At 38.2% G+C, this 20,849-nt stretch overlaps 1 protein-coding gene across 5 annotated transcripts in view; it reads right to left on the bottom strand.

The window, feature by feature from the left end:
* Positions 1–20,849, bottom strand: part of frem1a (Fras1 related extracellular matrix 1a) — a 59,883-nt gene that overhangs the window by 3,945 nt on the left and 35,089 nt on the right. For 4 of the 5 annotated variants that reach the window (XM_088631168.1, XM_088631177.1, XM_088631169.1 and 1 more), the window contains 25 exons: positions 20,412–20,502; positions 19,571–19,738; positions 18,695–18,903; positions 18,064–18,157; positions 17,558–17,810; positions 16,743–16,943; positions 16,302–16,487; positions 15,418–15,614; positions 14,581–14,806; positions 13,840–13,984; positions 13,398–13,539; positions 12,845–13,040; positions 12,076–12,340; positions 10,741–11,155; positions 9,672–9,873; positions 8,126–8,270; positions 7,446–7,575; positions 6,964–7,036; positions 6,254–6,403; positions 4,823–5,046; positions 4,616–4,663; positions 2,852–3,022; positions 2,352–2,483; positions 1,957–2,072; positions 174–259 (listed from right to left, as the gene is read on the bottom strand). In XM_088631168.1, coding sequence (XP_088487294.1) covers positions 174–259; positions 1,957–2,072; positions 2,352–2,483; positions 2,852–3,022; positions 4,616–4,663; positions 4,823–5,046; positions 6,254–6,403; positions 6,964–7,036; positions 7,446–7,575; positions 8,126–8,270; positions 9,672–9,873; positions 10,741–11,155; positions 12,076–12,340; positions 12,845–13,040; positions 13,398–13,539; positions 13,840–13,984; positions 14,581–14,806; positions 15,418–15,614; positions 16,302–16,487; positions 16,743–16,943; positions 17,558–17,810; positions 18,064–18,157; positions 18,695–18,903; positions 19,571–19,738; positions 20,412–20,502 — 4,265 coding nt within the window. The remainder of the gene's footprint in view (positions 1–173; positions 260–1,956; positions 2,073–2,351; positions 2,484–2,851; positions 3,023–4,615; positions 4,664–4,822; positions 5,047–6,253; positions 6,404–6,963; positions 7,037–7,445; positions 7,576–8,125; positions 8,271–9,671; positions 9,874–10,740; positions 11,156–12,075; positions 12,341–12,844; positions 13,041–13,397; positions 13,540–13,839; positions 13,985–14,580; positions 14,807–15,417; positions 15,615–16,301; positions 16,488–16,742; positions 16,944–17,557; positions 17,811–18,063; positions 18,158–18,694; positions 18,904–19,570; positions 19,739–20,411; positions 20,503–20,849) is intronic. The other variant, XM_088631180.1, reaches the window with a different exon arrangement.

Genomic DNA, 20,849 nt, shown 5'->3' with positions numbered 1-20,849 from the left:
AAGGAATGGTTTTGGAATTATTGGCTAAAAGTATTATTTGTTTCTGAACAAATTGTAACTGAAATCAAATCTTTTGAATTTGAACCAAATTATTTTCAAGACAAAGGTTAGGATTCATAGGTGATTTGGCTAAAGTTAATACACTTGGTTTTTCTTTAGGTTAAACGTCTTACCAATCCAAAAGGGCTTTCTTCCACTGAAGTCCCACAGCCAGTCCATGTCAGGCTTTGACAGAACACTAACAAGGTTGCCATGGTGACTGGTGAAATAAAAAAGAGTAAAGGTAGCAGAAGCTATAAGATCCTCCAATTATAGTTGGGTCTAAATACACATCCTTTTGAAACTAATAATAATGAATGCTGTGTTTACTGTTAGAACCTAAATTTTATGGAACATTTCTGTTTGTATACTATCTGCAACAGTATATATATCTGCACATGCCAGCTGATTATTGAATGAAGCTGTATCAGCTTCACCAACGTCTGAGTAACTCGTCCTAGACATGCAGACATCTTTGTGTAAAAACTGTCTGGTTTTGTCCATTTTAAATGAACTTCCACTGCATGTTTCACTGATGGGCCGTTCCATTTCTTGGGTTGACTGTTAATACCTAGGAGGATAATTAATATTTAAATCATATTCTCCTGCGTTCAGTGCTACATTTTTCAATTTTCATTGTAGGCCATTTCCCTACTGATTTCCTTAATTTCCGTGTACTGATTCCCTGCTTTGTTTTGAAGATGACACTGAACTTTTATCAGGTTAAAAAGCATCTGCCATGTACTTGCTCGGGCACTGGATGAGTATGACTGCAACAAATTGTATGTTTTTGCACATATGGTTTCTGGACCTCATATTAACTCAGCTTTCTAGCTTGAATGTGTCCTGATAATGTGGAGGGAAATGAAAGGCAGGACTGTGGGCTCATTAGCTGTGATGGAAGAAAGACAGCAAAGCTGTTTGTTTGTTCAGACCCAGGCTAGAAATGGTGAGGGGGATGATGATGAGAAGAGAGATGAGAGTGAGAAGACTTTAGCCAGGAGACCAAACAAAATGTGACTTTGTGTCACCCTTTCTGCCAAGAAATGAAAGTTACTTGACAATTCCTACAATTTCTAAGACATTTCTGTCCAATAAATGTTATCAAAGAGCAAGGAACTCTTGCACTTTACATTCAGGTACAGTATCATTGCTAAAATAATTGAATCAGTATTGTGTCTCTTTTTCCACAGACATTTCAGATGAAATGATGACACAGGAGCAGAAGCACAACAGGTTTGAGCTTCCTGTCGTGTAGTTGCCAGATTACTGAAAACTTAATTGCATGGCAAAAAATGATATTTGCAGGAGGTAACAAAAACGAATTTCAAGTTCCTCAGGTATGAAGGATTTACACATCGAGCAAGAGGGATAGTTCACGATGCTGAAACTGAATTTGACATTAGAACCAGGGTTCGCTTCACCTTGTGTCAGTTTAGCGTTTGAGGAAGGTGTCAACTCCTAGCTTCACTTCAGGGGTCCAGGTGGGCCTAGTTCTTCAGGTTCCAACCTGAGCTCTTTTACTTAGTGGGTCTTATTGTTAATATAACTGCATCAGTGTGATCCTTGTAACATGGCTCTGAGCTGTTTTATAAGTAACTGTACCTTTTACTGACATGAGTGCTTTACGTTATCAACAGTAAAAGTGCCATCTTGTATATGCCTAAGAGAATAATTAGGTTAATAGTTGAACTGTCTTCTCTGGTTGGAAGAAATCTCGGCAGACTCGACGACTTCCAGGAAACGAGTCTGACACCCCTGCTTTAACTCTTTAACTTCAATTTGCCCATTTGGAGCTCCTGGGGGGATGGGTGGTCAGGAAGCCAAAGTTAAGTTGTGTGTTTAAGCACAGATTTCCCCTTCTGGGCAAATTGAGCTTGATCTCTTTAGTGTCCCAGAATTTACATGCATCCTTACATCTCCTTGCAAGCCCTGGTAGCAGAATTCCATGTGGCTGTGTGATCCGTACTGACAAAATAACAACAATTCCCATGGAAGGTCCATCCAGAAGGACATTTTTGTGGGTTGACGTTCTGGATATGGGGAAAAGAAGAATTAAAACATGATTTAACTTCAGCAACAAAAAAAGCCACTCTCACAAGGAAAATACGACTGAATAACTGGTTTTACCTTATTAATAGACCTTGTTTAGAATATATAGAAAGTAAATTTGTCAATAGAAGTTTCAATTTTGAGAATGTAGTTTGCTACAGAACTGATTATAGAAAGTAGCCTGGAAACAAATAAATACCAATCGCCTATTAGATGTATCTATGCCATCCAAGGCTGGTTAAACTGAACTCAATAATTACTTCATCAGCTGGATTCCAGGGTTTCCAAGAAATCCCATCACAGCGGAAGAGCTTGTGGACAGTCTGATCAAAGTGTATAAGTCCTATTTGTTCAGGAACACAGGCTTTGGGGAAGAATCTGGCTCCACCACCCTGTAAAGAGACAACTAAATTTGATCAGGACTATTTACACTATGTGGGACTTCAATTTGTAACATGCAGACTGCAGTCTATAAGTAGAAAAGGCCTTATCTTCCTTAATTTCCTTTCTTCACATGCAGAGTATCTTATCCAGAGTTCATCAGAATGAATGCTCTAGTTTGTAAACAAAGTGAAAATAAGCAAACATCCCATGCACAGTTAAATAGATGTTTAGGAGCACATTTAGCTTATACATAGGCTTGGTGTGAGTTTTGGAGGAAGTGTGTTGTTTTAGAAATTGTCACGTTTGTAGTGACTCATGATTCTGTCTTTGTCTTTGCTACTTCCGAATTCCCATAGTGGGTGTTGTCTTTCCATACCTGCTGTGTGAAGTAGGTTGGAGTTTGGACTGGATTTAGAACCGCGTTGCTTCCTGTAGAGACAATGGGATGTTTCTGCTGCCCTCTCCTGGTCACTAGCACCTTAGCTTTTCTGTCAGTGCTGGAAGGAGAGGTATCATCCTCCACTCTGAGAGACATTATTCCGTGGTACTAAAGCAAACAGAGGAAGACGTCAGGTAATGATAGGGTAATTCAGTGCTGTAATTGCCTGTCATTATTTTAACCTTCTGTAATTGTCATTTGTTGTGACTTCATTCAAAACATACTTACTAAAGACCATTTTACACCAAGCTTGTTCTAAGAGAATGAAAAAATAATGTGTCAAAGTGTTTTAAGCTTCAATCTAATGTACAGGTCAGTGATCAGGCGACCACTCTTCCATTCAGAGAGTCCTTGGTGACATGAAAAAAAGATATCTAACGATGTCTTTGAGACAGAGAGAGATTCTGTGAGATCCTCCAAGACAACAACATGTTGGGATTGCAAAGTTATTAACAACTATATGACCAAGATTACCTGACGGTTCCTTTATTCTTCCTGTTTGTGTGGTTGTTTCAACAAATTCAGTCCTATATAGTTTCAATGTTCTTCCTACCTGCATGAAGATATATACTCTTATCTACATTTAATTTAATTTCCATTCCTGTTTACAGTCAAACTGTTTCTGCAACACATTTGCTCATTTCAAATGGTTTACCTCACTTTTGTGTCATCTGCAAACATAACAAGATTCCAGACTTTTCCCCATCTTGGTACAAGTTTTTACATTTATGCAATGAAGAACTCAAGGTTCACATCATGATAGTATTCATTCCTTCGCAGCTTCATTGCCATTGAAACCAAAAGATCAACACTGTGACTTTTCCCACCTAACATTCAGAGATCAGCCTTTTGTCACTGGAGAATAGGAATGCATCCACTCCATCTTTCATTATTTACTGCTTGGTTCGTAACCAAGTGTGCAAGCTAAAAAGGCATATCCTGGAATCAGGAATCAGATAATATCCTCCATCTGTTTACTACATGATCTTTACAGTGAGCATATGGGGAATATCTGGCATTGTTCCTCTGTTTTACTATTATCACCACATTTGAAGTTCAGCCAGTGCCACCTTGAAGGAGCTCTGCTAATTTCCTCAGGGTTTTAAATAGTCAGGAAAGGAAAATGAAAATGAAAATAAGCACTACAAAGAAAATGACGGAAATGAAGACAATCGCCTTCACTTTTCAAAACTCCTCTGCATTTTCTTTTAATTTCAGTTCTTACCGTTTAGATTTTGTTGTGAAGAAATGTTAAAAAATATCTATTTTGCTTATGTTTAAAATGGTATATACCAAATGAACTAACTTTTATGAAAAAAGGGCAGACCTGCTCTGTTCCATAGTGTACATGGCTGAGAACAAACCACTTGGGCCATATTGGAACTGTGTAGTGGTAACTTACACAACATAAAGCTCATTTGATAAGTCTAAAATGAGTAGAAACTCAGCAGGATTTCATTCAATAAAAAATGTAACTTTGGTATAGAAAGAGATAAATGGATTTCCCCTGCTTTTGGTAATCAGACACATTCTGAATAAATTTCTTCTTCATCCAGCTATAAAGACAGTCTCTTCTAATTTCCAAAAATGAGTTTATGAATTTGTTAATTGTGTTACACATTGTATACCAATTTTTGCCAGTTTTAGGATTAAGAACATTAGCTAATTAAATGAAACATTTATTTAACAAAATAACCTCACCGTAAATACTAAATCTGTCCCATTGTGATGAACTGATGATGGCTGAACCTGCCAAGGGGAAAAAGAGAGCATTCAGAGATGCATAGATTCAAAACAGTTTGGTATTTTAAAATTAAAAACATCTTTCAGGGATTAGTTGAGCTGTATACATTAATACAGGACTCTTGAGCACAGTAACCCATTATGGTACAAAGCCCAGCGCCTCACAGTTTTTCCATTTCCGACAGGCCTCAGTCTGGTGTGGGAGAGAGGGGGCTTGTGCTGCTGTGGAACGTCTCCTCTGACCCATTCCACTGGAGCGAGAGGCAGCGTCTCCAGCTGTATGATTCCATGGCTGGGAGGGGGGAGCTCTGAAGAGACAGCGGCTACCTTTCTTCTTAAGCCAGTTATGACTGGAAACTGGTCATTTGTTCTACTGCTGCTGCACTGGCCTGTATTGCAAAAAAGATAACCCTGAGGTATGAAGTGATCATTCATAGACTCAGTGCATCAAATGCATGATACTTTGATTTCTGGCACACCATGTTACCCTCTCTCTTACAAGCAGCACGTCTTCCCTGAAATGTTCTTGTCAGTCCTTTCAATGTCACATCTATGCAATTTAATCTTCTCAGCTCTTTGTTTGGGTCCAAGTTCTCTGTAGAATGGAAAAGTATGTGTCTGGCCTAGCAGGCCCTCTTGTAGAGGAAATACTACTTTTCTATCTTGTTGAAAATGATTGCTGTCCAAAAATGGGAGAAAGTGAAGCAGTGAAAATACTCCTCCTTCAGACTCTTCCTTGGCATTTTTTTTCTGCCTAATTCTGACTTGCTTACTTCATTCTCCTTTACTCTGCCTCCTCCCATGCCAGTTCCTTCTTTCTCTCTATCCACCTTCCCCAGTTGCCTGGTCATACAGTATGTTCCCCTTACTATCCTGCTTCCCTGTCCAGATCATTCTCCTCTCTTGTGCTCCAGTGGCAGTACATCAGCACTGCAGCACATCAGATCACCTCCACAATTCCTATTTCCTACAGAGTGCGGCCACACTACCTGCAGCTCATACCTCCTGCCTTGCAGCCTGTGAGCTCCTGTTACCAGCACTGTGCTACTTCACAAGTTGAGATCCCTTCCCATATAGCATTTTGCACTGATCTTTTTCACTGTATAACATACAACATTAGGTTCATTGTACCCTATTTATGTTTAGACTGCAATGTGAAATTTTCCATTTATAGTATGTGAGAGTGCAGTAGGTTTAGACACGATAAAGAACCTTTGACTGAGCCTCTCACAAGGAACTTCTGAGTTTTTCTTTATATTCTGGTTCCAACAGCCATTTTTCCATTATTTTAAGGTGAGTTTTGAGTGGGGAGATGTGTCAGTGTGAGTTGGCTGCAAAGGAACGAATAAAGATTAATTCCACGCTGAGAGGTAGAAAGAAAACATAATGTTTCAGCTGCTGAGCATTCAGACCTGAAGAAGGCTCAACAGCCGAAATGTTTTTCATTTTGCGTTTCAGCATGGTATTAACCATTACTTGCTATTTCTTTTTACTTTCACTATACTGTGCAGTATATTGTCCAATGAACTGCAAATAATACAAAAACCTAAAATGCTCTGTGAAAACAACCATGTTTTGCATGACTCCATGTCTTACCTTGTTTTGAATCAATTATTTTCACAACAGCTTTCATGTTGCTGCCCAGAACAGTGCTGGCGGGAGAGGTGAGCACCACTTCAAAGACCTCTTCTCCTTCCTCCAGCTGGTCCTGAGTGATTCCTACCCGCCAAGTCCTGATTGAGACCCCTGGTGGAGTAGAGAAGTATAACAACTCTCTGTCTCCTGAGCTTTAACATGGTGGTTTAAACTAGTCAGTAATATAGTTTACAGAACTGTTGCGCTGTTGGTTTATTTGTGTTGCTCTGTTTAATAACAATAAGTTTAAACTATTTAAAAATTTCTTCTGCACACCCAGTTATTTTAGCAGGAGAGAGAACTTTTATAAAATGTGTGGGGGTTGAGGTTTAAAAAAGTGTAAGACGTGAATTTGTTCTCAGGGAGATACATTATTCTTTCTAATTAATGACAAGATATTTCCAAATTATTTATTCCACAAATTATTTTTAGAATGTATTTCAGAAACTTCTCCTGTAAATTGAAATCATAAAGTTCCAGTGTGCTTACTTAATCTGAGGTATGCAGGTTTGTATAGTGTCTTATGAATTAACAAATCAATTAACATTCCAATGGATTAGATTTTTACAGTTTTCATTTTTTCTGCAAAGGTGGATATATGTGATATCCTACTTAATATATTCGCTTCCTAATGAAAAACGAAAAGAGAAACAAACACATTTGAAATTTACCAGGATCAAATTGAGTTAGACTTGAATGGCCAATTATGAAGTCCTTCCCAGCAGATGCTGTGATTTCATTAATCTGAAAATGCAAAACACATATTCCAACCGCACATATGATTTTTAAAATTTAATCTAATTATGACAGTTTTAGATATACTCTATAGAAATAGACATACTGTACACAAATATATTTGCAGGAGGTTGAAATGAAATGTACAAATAAATGACTGAAAAAGAAAAGGAAGTTTTTATAATATACACAAGATGTAAATGTTTATTTCATTTATTTCATTATTTTTGTCCTTCTTCAGGAATTTAGGGGAAAAAAATGTGAGATACAAAAAAAATCTAGCCCAAATTGATAGTGGAGAGAGAAAATAGCATGATCAAAAAATTAATGCATTAAGTAAAGAGGAAAAGTATTTTAATGCAAACTTTAATATCAACCTCCAGTTTAGGAAACTGTCAACAACTGAAGCTGTATTTACCTTAACTGCAACAAAAGAGGATTCCCTTGTGTTGCCCTTCCTTTCAATTGTCAATGACATCACACCAACATCTTCACAAACCTTATATTCAGTTTGAGAGAACTCTGTTCTAGACCATTTGAAGTCAAGGCTGCAAGAATTACAGAATTACAGTTTCATTTTAGCAATGTGAAATTTAAGATTGTTAGAAAAAGAACTGTAAAATGAAATGCAGAATGAACTTATAGACTTCAGGAAAACACAGTCTTGAACAGACAATAGTATGAGCGGATCTCATTCAGGTATTCAAAATCCCCAGAGACACAGGTCACTGACAAAGGTCAGTGCAATGGATTTCTTCAGAATCATGCTGCTAAACACTAACCAGGGGACAAAAGTGGAAATACTGCAAGGAAGTGCATTTAAAACTTGGGCAACAGGAGGCTTGGACAGGCCATGTTGTTAAAACTGAAATCATCCCATTAAGAAACAGCTGAATGAGATCCCTGCCTCAATTAGATACTAAAAATATAAAATGAACTAGACTGGATGAATGACCTCCTCACGTTTGTACTGTGAATGTTCTGTTATTTGTACACTTTTTGCAGTATCAATACAATAATTGATAACTTGTCTGACTGGTAAAGAGTTTCTAGAAAAAAATCATATAAAATTATATATAAAAAAAATATATCCCTTACATCTGGGAAGCTCCAGAGTTTCCAAGTGGGTCAGTCACCTGGAACTGCAGACTGTCAGATAGGGCTTCCAGGGCGGAATTGATGATGTACAGGATACCTCTTCGATTCAAGTCACCCTGACTGAAGCTGTGATGGATGAACTGGCCTTTAAAAGATTAATAAAACCAATAAGACCAACAGTCAGTAGTCTCACCACTACTGATATGTGCTATATCATGGATTTTTAATGTGAAATGAAGCTAAGTATTTTGTTAAATTTGAATTTGCAGGATGTTTTGATTTGGCTTTGTCCCCTGAGTTCCCTGAGTGGAGCAAATGTAACAAATACCTGAGGAAAGTGGAACCTGGGAATTATTTTTTGTTGGTTTGGCAACACTCTTATAAGTTTGAGGGCTGGCTGTCTTGAGAAACATTTCTGCACATTTTGAAAAAGCCAGAAAGGTTTCAAATGGTCGATTCATTGATGTCATTATCACACACAAAAATTGGTACCCGATTAAATCATAAACAGTGCACTTTGGAGGAAAGGAGATGTGGAACCTTTATAAAGTTAATTGTTTGGTGAGTGTGATGATACAGTATCATAGGATTATAAACAGCTTTTCTTTTCAAAGATTTAATGGGAAATATTCAACTGACAAGAAAGTGATTTCTTCAGCCATTCCACAATCAAAATACAATTAAAGTAAAGTGATTAGACTGTGACCTCTAAGGGTAAAGCAGTTACTGGATTGATGGGTGGGCGTTCTTTGAGTGGGAAGTTGCCAGGTACTATGTATATTTAAACAAACCTGCAGATGTAGTTTTAATCTGAATGACTGCTGTGGTTTTAATCATTTGTTAGTTCCTGCCCACAGCTGGATACTTACTGAAACTATACTGGATGAATTAGGTTATCTTGGGTGAGGAACCCAAGGGAGCACCAATTACATCAAGGACTGTCAATGGTTTGTACGAGAGTTAGCTAGACTTTCTTAACTTCAATTTTGCCTTGGTACTTTTAAAAGTCCAAAATAAAAATCCTGCCAGAACCATTCAAAAATAGGCCAAACTTCCTATGTAAACTGATTTGAAGAGGAATCTGTTAACTACCAGATCGGCAGTAACTAGAAAATGTACTCTTTCCTGCAGATAAATGAAAATGAAACTTCACTGTTAAATTTAACATTAACTGTTAATGACTGAGAACCAGAATAATAACTGGTGATGCAGGAAAAAAAAGGTGGCACCCCTTTTCATGTACTGTAGCATAGGACTTTAACGTTTCGCTGTTTTCCATTATAATTGGGCCCTAAGTCAATCAAATTTGCATTTGAACTAATGATCTTGCTTGTATTATGAGTTATTTTTCATTTCTGCAACAGCTGGCAATTTTACAGTACAAAGGAATTTCAGATCAATTAAGTGTTCAGTTAATTAGCTAAGAGCTCAACTAGAGCAAAAACTAGCAGACATGTGAGTACTCTACAATAAGAACAGACACACCTCCTCTGACCCATTTCAGCATCAGAGAATGCCTTCATTTAATGAACTTATAAGATCTTACCTGTCGTTGCATCTTCTAGATAACCAAAATATGGACCCTGCAGAATTTGAAAGGTTATGTCCTCGTCTTTTGTGCTAGAATGTGATGCTTTCAGGTCTCTGGAGGAGATATAGATACCATAGCGCCCGTCCTTCAGCTGTTCTGCCTTCCAGAGACAGTGGAGATGTACAATTCTAGGGGCTGACTTGTCTGTTTTTTCCACCTAACAAACAAACAAAAATATCTTAATGCATGAGTAGTCTTCCCATGATTGTTATAATGGAGATATTCTAATTCTTTAAAGCAAGGTCATCAAACTCAGTCCTCAAGGGCCAAAGTGTTTCCAATCCAGATTCAGCTCTCGGTTACCTAACCAAAGTATCTGCTTCAAATTTAACAGTTTTTCAAGGCCTTTCATTACACAAAACCTGCATAGCCTTGTGGGCATAGAGGAATGAAATGTTAAACTAGTCTGCATTTGTTGGTGACTTTTTGTCCTGTGTACTTGTTGGTTTATCATTAGACATACAATGCATAGAAAGTGTGTTTGAGTATTTTACAGCTGATTACTCAAAATTCTGTCTTTCTTTAGAATATAGTTAGTTATTAACCATTTTGGGATGAAGTTAGAAGCACTACAATCAAGTAGTCAATGCAATAATTAGACCAACTATATACTTGAGAGCTCGGGCTCAGAATATTAGGCACCCCAAAGTTGGGTATGATACCCCCTGTCCAAGGTTAGAAGAATCTCTGTCTGAATCAAGCAGAGACAGTTCCGTTTAATTATATGTACTTTATGTATTAGTCAAATGTCTTTTTTTGCCTTAGTTGTTTCAATACCTTTTAGATATATGCTTACAAACATGCTGGTCGATTTGCTAATAATATAACATAATATCAAAACATAGCTAACAATGTGGACTTCCAAAAACTATCCGAGACGTAAAGGGGAATGACGATGACGTTGTGTTTATTTTTTGACAAAATTTCATCAAGCAACACACGTGTGTCATGTGGATCTTCATGGCCTCTCGGGATTCCATTTACGGTGTTTCAAGACTGTTTGCATGGACTCTTCCTAACTCACCTGGATAGTGAAAAAGACGGGCTCTGTGTGGATCTTTCCATCCACGAGGAAGCCATGATTGGTGCCATCGGAGGCCACAAAACTGAAGCGGTCAATCTGGGAGGGTCCCCCATTGTGTTTGTACGCCAGATCCATGTTGGCAAGCTGCAGCTGGGTGAAATTACCCTGGCCCATTGGCACACCCTGCAGGTAGAGCTGTCCATACTGCGGCGGCCGTGCTAGAAGGAAGTAGAGGTGGCTGGGTGGAGTGTCTGGATCGGAGAGGCTCAGAGCTTCTGGGGTCAGTGCTATCATTGAGCCGGCCGGGACCTGCAGGCCGGTGTTCCGGGACAGAGTCGGAAGCACACGGTCAGCTGTTTCCACGGTGATTTCCAGGGTGCCATTTCGGGTGGACAGGCCGTTGCTGACAACAAATCTAGCAATGAGAGAGGCAAGGCAGGCCTTCAGCATGTGTGTTTGCTCTCTTTTTCACCCCATCTACAGAAACAAGACGATAATGAACATGTTTTACTACAGAACATTCTCCAAGGGCACTATTGCTGACTACCTGAAATGCTTCTTTGGGGTTATTTGTGTTATATATAAGGTGAGTCACCTTGAATAAAGAAAACTCACATACCTGAAATTCCCTAGAATCTCTAGTGTTAATCCAGGTCTATTAAACCAGTAGGTCTATAAACCAGTAATATAGAAGAGTAACAGAAATGCAGACGCAATAAGCACACAAGGTCCTGTATATTTAGTCTTTCTTATAACCTAGTTTTTTTTCTTTGCTTTGCAGAAACTTTGTTTTCTAGAAACTTTTTCAAGTTTATTGGTTCAGTATATCAAGTTTGAATGTCTGTCTGTCATTCAATATCCTGATAATGTTGTTCCAGTTATTCCTACAGAACTCAATAAATAATTTCCTTCAAAAAATTAAAACTTAATTGCCATTTTTGCTGTATGTCTCCAATGGCTAATATTACCTCATTTTTATTCTGTTTGTCACAGTAATGGTTTGCATGTACAGCTTTCATGGTGACATTCCTGCATGATGTAATTGCTGAAACACTAGCCTGGACATGAACAGGACCTGGTTTAGCTATTACCCTGTAATATCTTTTGCTTTCCTCATTTGTTGCTCACCCATAGTAAAACAGTTCTGAATTGATCCCCAAGCCATCATCTGTACATGTAACAATAATCACCAAAGTGCCAGTGCTAAATGTCCTATACATGGGGTTCCTTAATCTAAGGTAAAAATGGGTAAAAAACAACTTAGTCATCTTTCATGAGTTCGTTTCTCTTGTGTTTTACTGGAATCAGTTATCCAAAGTTACCCATCCCTCATACCGAAAAGCCTCTCGGGGTGAAGTAGCTCTGTTGTCGTGCACATAGCACACCAAATGTGCTGCCACATCCATCTGGCTGAAAGTGGTGATGGCTATCCCTGGGTATCTGATGTACTCAAACTGTCCGCTGGTGGGCGGGGAGGTGACAACATAGAGAAGCTCTTCTGGTTTGTCTGTGCCATCGACTGCCAGCAGATTGTCAGTTGTCAACACTACCCGCTCTCCCCTGGATGTCCTAAGGGGTTTGATGAATATGGCAATGTCTCCTAGGACCGTGGTGAGAAAAAAAAGGAAAGGAAGAGTTTCAGTGGAGGGAAAAAGTGAAACAAAACCTTTTAAATGTTCCTCATTGAAGCTGAGGGTGTTTCCTAAGGGTTAACATGTATTCCTTCACCCTCAGGAAGTCCAATGTTCTGAATGAGTCGTCTTACAAACTTGACGTCTTTATCAAGACCAGAAGCTGATTAATATGTAACTGACCGGGGCTACATAATATGGGTATCAGTCTGTTTTTCGTGTACTTTATTATGAGAAAAAGATCAGGATTAAAATGGCTTCATTATGGCAGAGTAATCATTTTACATGAATACTAAACTATGACTGGTAATATTACTATAGAGAGAAATCTACTTTAAAATATTCTACATGTCTACATCCCCCTAGAAGCATCTCTGAATCTATTGTATAGTAACTTGCAGTTTTAACATTGGTCAAGCATAGATGTTTCTTGACAATATAAGTCAAACAGGCCTTATGTTTTGAGCACTCACCCTTCTCCATATCCTTTATGGAGATATAAAAGTTCTGAGGTGGAGACCTGTTTCTTCCATCAAACAGGTAGAAGATGAAGAAGTCCTGGCTATGGGAGCCCATTGATCCTGTGTGCAAATACCTGAGAAGGTTCATGTCTATATCGTCCTGAGTGCAGTTCATCCCTGCTGAGACAGACACCCAGTCCAAGCCTATCTGAGAGCACCACAGAGAGAACAGTTAGGAGCATAAGAATCACCACATTGGAAAGCACAACAGTAAGAGTACAAGAGCAACAATATACACATTTGTATTATCCATACTTTTGGGCCACTTCACAACATTCCATCTGACACAGACACATTCCTACTGTATATATAATCAATCAAACTAACTTCCAGAATGGAAAGACGCAAAGGTAGATACAGGTAATGTAAACAAGGGCTGAAAGTGAGATGAAAGCAGTGATATTTCTGTGTGACCAGTTAATATAATAGCCTTTTTACTTAATACCTGTCTTTAGATGGTTAAATGTTCTATGTCTGTTCTCACAAACGTAGGCCACTTACTGACCTTAAGATGGAGTAATCCCTGTTTGGGTAGACTTTCAAACACATAGTGGATCTGATGTCCAGGTGTGTCATTGTCCTGTGCAAGCAGAACTGCACTGGAGATAATCTTGGCTTCTCCCATTTCTACTTCCAAACCATTATTCCTGCAAATGAAAAAAAAATGCATTAAAAACCCTCATATTCATACCTGAACCCCCATAGAAATTTCCAAAACAAAAAATAGCTAATTTTCTTATTACCGTATATGACGATAAAAATGTAAGAATGGCAAGCAGTAAAATGCTAGCACACTGTACAATTTATGAATTTTAGAGTGCAGGTGTTTTTCGGGGTTCCTCTGTAAAATGTGGTTCATCAAGTGTTATTCTCCTTCATGTAGGAACACCAAGAATTACATTTGTTGCGTTATGATTTGGAGTAGTTGTCATGCTATATAACCTTACCTAATGACTTGAGGCTTCTCATCATTGGTAGGAATAATTGTGACTGCTACATATTGTTGGATCTTATGTTTACCATCTGTCAGCTGAATGGCAAAACCATCAGACACACTCTCAGAGTCATCATGCATGTACATCAAACTCATTCCTAAAGGGTAAACAGCAACAGATTATAAGAGAATTTCCACACTCTTTCTAATAACAAACTGCCTGTTTTTTCAAGTCTAATATATAAGCATACTGAAACACATAACATTTTTTCTCCTTTATCCTGTGGTCTCAATTCATTTGATGTGACACTGTTTGTTTGGCTTTTCAGGATATTTTGAGGCATTTGATACTGCTTTGTAGCTTTCCTATTCATTAGGGCGAAAGGAGATCCCAGATTTTCAGGAGAAAGAGACTTCAAAGAACAACAAAACACCTCCTTATCAAACATCTCATTAATGCTAAACAAATGTATTCCTCTACACCTTTCAATCATAAAAATATTTAAACTATTAATTTAAGTAAATTGTCGTTTCAGCAATCAGTTCTGAAATTTTCTTTCTTTTATCTACTGTATTTCTTTCCTTCTTTTTGTTTTTTGCTTTGAGTGTGTGGAGGACGCTATGTATATATAACACATCTTAATTGCTCCTTGAAAGGGTCGTGACTTTAAAGCAACACACTGTGAAAACCATGCAAGGGCTTGGATTCTTGTGCAAGGCACTGTATGCCCAGGATTGGGTTGGGACAACAGACCGTGTTCCAGGTCTTCCATGGTGAAGTCATACACGGAGAGCTCTGTTCTCTGCTGGTCTGCAGTGAGCCTTTTGTAGCGTGTGATGTCATTTCCATAGATTCCATTCATGATCAATCCGTGTCGTGGCGGCTGAACAATGGTGAAAACCAGCTCATTCCGGGGAACATCAAAGTCTACTACATTGATTATGGAAGGATCCAGCTCTTTCATCTTTCCCTCTTGCACCTTGAAAGAAGGAGGATGAAAGTGAGTCAAGATTAACACTAAAGTGCTGGATTTGTGACACACTAATGGACACGATTTTCACCTATGTGTGAGTTATGCATACCTCTAAATATAAATGTGACTGTAAAACACAGGGCTTCGTCCTGAGTAGATTTTTAGAGTTTTTCAGATATGAAAAAAGTCACCCTGTTTCAGAATATTTCAGAGAATTATTTTTTCCATTGTGTTATTTGGAAAAAGCAAGTCATGGAACATACCTTGGACATTAAAATGTGCTGAGCTGCTAATGAATTGTAAAACTCTTTAAGAGCGTGAATTCTAAAATTTAGAGGTTTTAGATGTAAGAAAGCATATTTAAATTCTTGCAAAATACCATCATCATTCTATATCATGACAATGGGATATGTTCCTTAAAAAGATGCCAGGAAGAACACAGGGGCTTTACAAAAACCTGCAAGATTGGAGTTTCATCTTGAGAGCAAGGTTTGTGCACAGTTTAGTAATAAGAAGGCAAAGGTAAAGGACCAGTCTAGGCACCAATATTCTCAAATGTTTTCCATAAACCATTAACGAAATGACAGCTTGGTGTTGAAGATTTTCTTCTGACTTACAGTAATATTTCTTGCCAAGAAATCAGGGGCTTCATCATTAGTGGGGTTTATAATTACGTAGAAAGGGGTTTCAACAGAACGGTGCTTGCCATCAGTCACGTACAGCATGAACTGATCTGTGGTGGGCTCAATCCTCTGGTGACGAGATTGCACATAGTTTATGTGAAGATTCTTCACATGGCTCAAAGCAAAAGAACCTAGCAGAGAAAACGTGTCGGGTTAGCCATCTTAACAACAGGTCATGTGCATACCTGTCACTGGTAAGCACTTCAGACTTCAAACAGATACACAGGAAGTAGTTAAGTTCAACAGCAAAACCAGTGAAACTGGTTAAAGAGGGGTTAAAAAAATTAAAACAGTTATGGAAAATGTACTACTAATTAAATACCTTGTTTGAAAATCACATATAATTGTATATACTGAGAAGAATTACAATGCAACATAAGTTCAAATGGTTTAATGCTTCTTAGTTTACAAAGGTTATGGAATGATTATTTAGTCCACAGTCAAACTGGATATTGAAACATTTTTAATGAAAACCAAATTATGACTGTGATTAAGTATTAAAACACTGAAAATGAACCTGTAAACTAACCAAGAATTAACCAAAGGAATCAAGTTTGCCAAGAAGTAACACTTTGAATTTAACAGTTTAAATCGTTGATGCTACCATCTTCCCATATCCTTTCCCATACCAGCTTACGAAGAACAGGATAGATTATTATTATCATTTCTTTTTAAACCATAATGAAAGTGAACAATAAATTCCAAAGTCAACCCGGAATATGAAATGTGTAATATCACACAATAAAATAATAGCAAAACATAATAACCACAATTAATGTTAGTAGCATATGTGAATGTTGTTGTTTTTATAGACTTACTGATGCTGATGCCCATATTGCTTTTCTCAAAGCCGGGACTTGGGAGGGTGTTCTCAATGTAGCCAAACTGTGGAGGGGAAACCAGGATAAACTCTAACTGCTCCAGAGGACTGTCTGCATCTCTGGCACTCAGGCTGTTGACAGTAATGGGGGCTGATCCTCCTTCATCAACAATAAACATCTCTCCTTTTTGAAGAAGAAAAAAGAAAAAGCAGTCTGTGGTACTGTGCAACCTTTAAATCAAAGTGGCTCAACAATAATTAGGCACTAAACCATTTCCTGTGTGTAGCAGGCACTGGTCAATTCAATGCACATTTCAGTGCTAGCATATACAGTAGTACCACTTCTTCAATCACACGGACATGAGATTTTCAAACAGGACAAGACACACAGGAAAACAAAAAGTATTTTCCTATGTTATAAAAAAAAGAGTGAAATTACCTGTGATGATAATGGGAGGTTGGTTATCGACAGGAAATACAGTTATGTTGAGGTCATAGACAGGAAACGCATCATGAAGCCGAGTTGCAAGTATGACTGCTAAGGGCCCCTCAAAACAGCAGCCCTGACTGATTCCTGCTTCTCCATCCGAGACAACAAATGAAATGGTATCTGACTGTGGGTTCAATCCAATCTCCCCTCCTAGAACAAAATAACATCTGTTTACTGCTCTCTTTCACAAAGTAACACATAAAATGATAACAGTCAGTCAAGGATAACTACAGCACTTTAATGGGCAACAGCTCTCCAGTATTGATGATTATGGTCATTTGTTGTGCTGTGGAATGCCATATTTTGGATTGTGTTAAATAAAAAGCTTTATGTACAGTACATAATTTTCTCTACTTTCTCAAGTGATTAACATGGTAATTAGTTCTAGATTTGAACTTCAAACCTCCTTGTTCTCCTGGGTGGAGACATTTTGTGTGATAAGAAGCAAAATTCAGATTTTAATTTGAATAGATAAGCTTTTGACTTTGTGTTTTGTTCAATTGTCTTAACTATATTGCTTCAACTGTTTCCAAACCAGAGTGTAGTGGTCAGAGGTGTGACACAGCCCTTATAGCTTAGATATGCAGACGACCAGTTCCAAGTGTGGTTAATGCATGGCAAGCCTGGATTTGATTTTGGTCTTAAATTTGAGTTATTCTACTAGATAAATAGTTTGGTGCAAATCCACCAGATCTTGACACATCAAACATTACAAAAGCAAAGATTTTTCCCCAGACCCTCAGACCCTGTGTGTTTGCTATTACCTGTATGTTTGTATGTGATGATCCCCGCAACTATGTCTTCCTGTACAAACCGATCCACAATATTCCCATTTTTACGCAAAACTCCATGGTGTGGCTGACGTGCGATCATGTAGCTGAGTTTGCTGTCATCACTATCACTGTCTGTGGCAAAGATGTATTCAGCAGTGATGACCACTTCCTCTCCCTCTGCACAGTCCAACACAGGAATTAGACCTGGCATTAATACTGGGGTTTCATCATTGACTGGGATCACCTACACACATAAAAACATTTTATTTGAACAGAGAAAGACATACATACTTTCTTTTTTATTATTTTGTTTTGAGATGGGAAGGCATGATAGGTTATCAGGGTTGCCAAATGTAATTGAAAGACTCAAGCATGGAAAATATGTTTGTGACTGTTCTCTGATGACCCTGATATAAGTGACAGAGATATGGTGCGTGAGTGGTAATCAGTATAATTGATATAAATCTTCGAGGACAATAAAAACAGCTTGAGCTCACCTTAACTTGCACAGCAAAGTCTGCTGAATTAATGCCATCCGTAGCGATGAAGAAAATTGCGTCTTGCGTTGTTTCAGAACTGTCGTGGCGATATCTGTGGGACCAAAACACACTTCACACATGTAATATTATCGTTCCAAAATTGTACTGGGCCTTTCTTTACAATATTATTTGTTGTAGCAGTGTTACTGTCTTGTAGCTTGATCTCAGAAGTTATACAAGACTTGGCCAGGTCAGCACCAGGGTGTGACACTGCCATTAAAACCTAGGTTTGCTGCAGCAAGTGGTGTTGATCGACCAGTAGGTGGCGCTCTGACAAAGGCTGTCAATCATGACTAAATTCCATTCTGGGTTTGTACAATCAGCCCTAATGTTCCCACTGAATTTATTTCTATAAAGTCAGTTCTTTGTTGTGCCAGACTGTCCCACAGCAGAGACTGCATTTCAAAATTGATTTGTTTTTGGCTTCATATCTCTCTTCACTGTTAATTTTGTACAAAGTAAGTGAAAAGCATATCAGATTTGCAAAGAAGTTCACATCAAAGGGAAATAATTAATAAATATAAAAATTCTAGAAAAAAAATTAGCATTACAAGAATTGGTATAATGGAATTCATGACATATATCTGACCTAACTTTTTGGCTTCTTAGGTCCTGCATTGTGAAGGTTTGTCCCTCTTTCATGGGGAATCCATCCAGCTCAATCAGGCCATGCTGGGGCACTCTCTTGACTTCCACCTTCAGTCTGTTCTCTGTGGAATCCTGGTCTGTTATCAGCAGGTGGTTAGCAGTTATCTGACACTGCCCTCCCTCCTCTACTGTCAACTGCTTTGCAAACACCTGTAAACACAATCCACAAATACAGTAGTGAAAAGACCGGCCCTCCCTTCCACAGTCTCATTAGGCTCCCACTTTCCTTTGAAAATACATACAAATCTTGCAATTCCTATTTTCATAGCAGCTAGCTTTTATAATTGCTCAGACACTCAACATTTTATGGATACAGGATTTCGTAGTATCACGGCTTTGAAGTCTAAATTTCCTCAAAAGAAAATTAAGCCCCGTTTAGAAAGTAAAAAAAGTATTTTCTGTTACTCTGATTTGAGTCTTTATTTAAAGTCATTCTTTTACAGCATCTAGATTATTCTTTTACTAATGGATTATTGGAATATTGAATTTTATTGGTATGGTTTCCAAAGGCTGATGTTATGGTGGATGCTGCACATTGGTGGTGGTGCTGGTGGAGGGGAGTGCCCATTACCTGTAAAGCGCTTTGAGTGGAGTGTCCAGAAAAGCACAATATAAGTGTAAGCAATTATTAATAATTATTAATTATCCAAGTGCTGCACAATGAAGCACAATGGGGCAGACTAAAAACAGGGCATGTTATGTTGAGTACAACTGTCCTTACATCAAAGCCGATGCTAATTCTAGTATCTAATGAGCTGAGTCTCATTTCTCTTGGAGTTCTCTCAGGATGATTGCTTGAGTCTCATGTCTGTAATACCTCAGGAGCCTGGTTATCCACAGGCAACACTGTGATGTTGAAACAGATGCCAACGACGGTGCCACCCTGTTGGTTCGTGACAGAGAAGATGAACTGTATGTGTTGTAAGGTGGGTCCAATATCTGTGATCGGAGGCATATAGGCAACTTTCATGTAGTTGACAGCATGCTGAAAAGAAAAAAAACAAACAAAAAGCCTGTTGGGAAACAGAATAATGCAATAACAAGAAAAATGTAAGTGTAGTCATTCACTGAGGTTCCAGACTTTCTGTCGTTGTAGTGGATAATTAAGAAACCACATCCCAAACCACACTGTAACAAACCAACCTCTGTGTTAAAAAACAAAAGAGTTTCCTGTCCATAAAAATAAAGGACAGTTTCTGCATCTTATTACATGTTTCTCCTTGATCAAATGTTTAAATCACTTTGCTTGCTAATGTTACTGTGGTTATAACCTAGAACTCCCAGTACATCACCATTTTAAAGAATGTTTATTTTGTACTTTAGAATAACAGTTTGTGAACATCTAAACAATGCTTTTGTTAATTATAAAGTCTTATCTGTCTTCCCCCTTATCTGCATATCATTATATACTGTACCTTTGTAAAAAGCTCTGGGAGCACCTGGAAATATGTGAATATAAACATGTTGTATTAAAGTGTGCAACAAGCTGGAGGAATTTACAGACATGAAACTGAACTTTCTGGGTGGTTTGTTGTTGTACTATTTTGCTTGTTTTTTCCTAATTTAAATCTGCAGATATAACATAGAAGAAATCCCCAATGCTGCTGTGACATCCTGAACAAATACCTGAAAAAAATGCTCAAAAAGAGAATTCAGACCTGTGTGAATGACCTCAGCACTGGAGCGCTGGGATCTTTAGTGAATTTTGGAATGCTGTCAACCAGGAATAACTTCCCAGCGTCAGGTCTCCTGTTCAACAAAGTAGAGTAAAAAGCATAGCATAGATCTGTCAGTTACAGCAAAGGTTTAAACACTCCAGCTGATGAAGTAGCCAAACCAACAAGAATTAGAAGAGCAGACTCACCAAAGAGATGTAGGACAGTAGGCTTCAGCCCAGGATTAAAAATTAAATGGACAAGACTTATCTTACCACAAGGTGTACACATAGTAGAATGTAACTATTCAAGCATCATATTTTGAAGGCTACTGTACATTTAATAATTAGTCCTGACTCCTTTTAACCTATGAAACGTTTTGGAAAGCTGTATTTCTGTTACTTGAAGAATAGGACGGCTCAGTTACATTTCCTATTACTG

The sequence above is a fragment of the Lepisosteus platostomus genome, chromosome 1, assembly GCF_059453375.1.
Source record: "Lepisosteus platostomus isolate fLepPlt1 chromosome 1, fLepPlt1.hap1, whole genome shotgun sequence".
Classification (NCBI taxonomy): Eukaryota; Metazoa; Chordata; class Actinopteri; order Semionotiformes; family Lepisosteidae; genus Lepisosteus; species Lepisosteus platostomus.
Note: the sequence above shows the minus strand (reverse complement) of the source record. Positions and strands in the feature narration are given on the sequence as shown.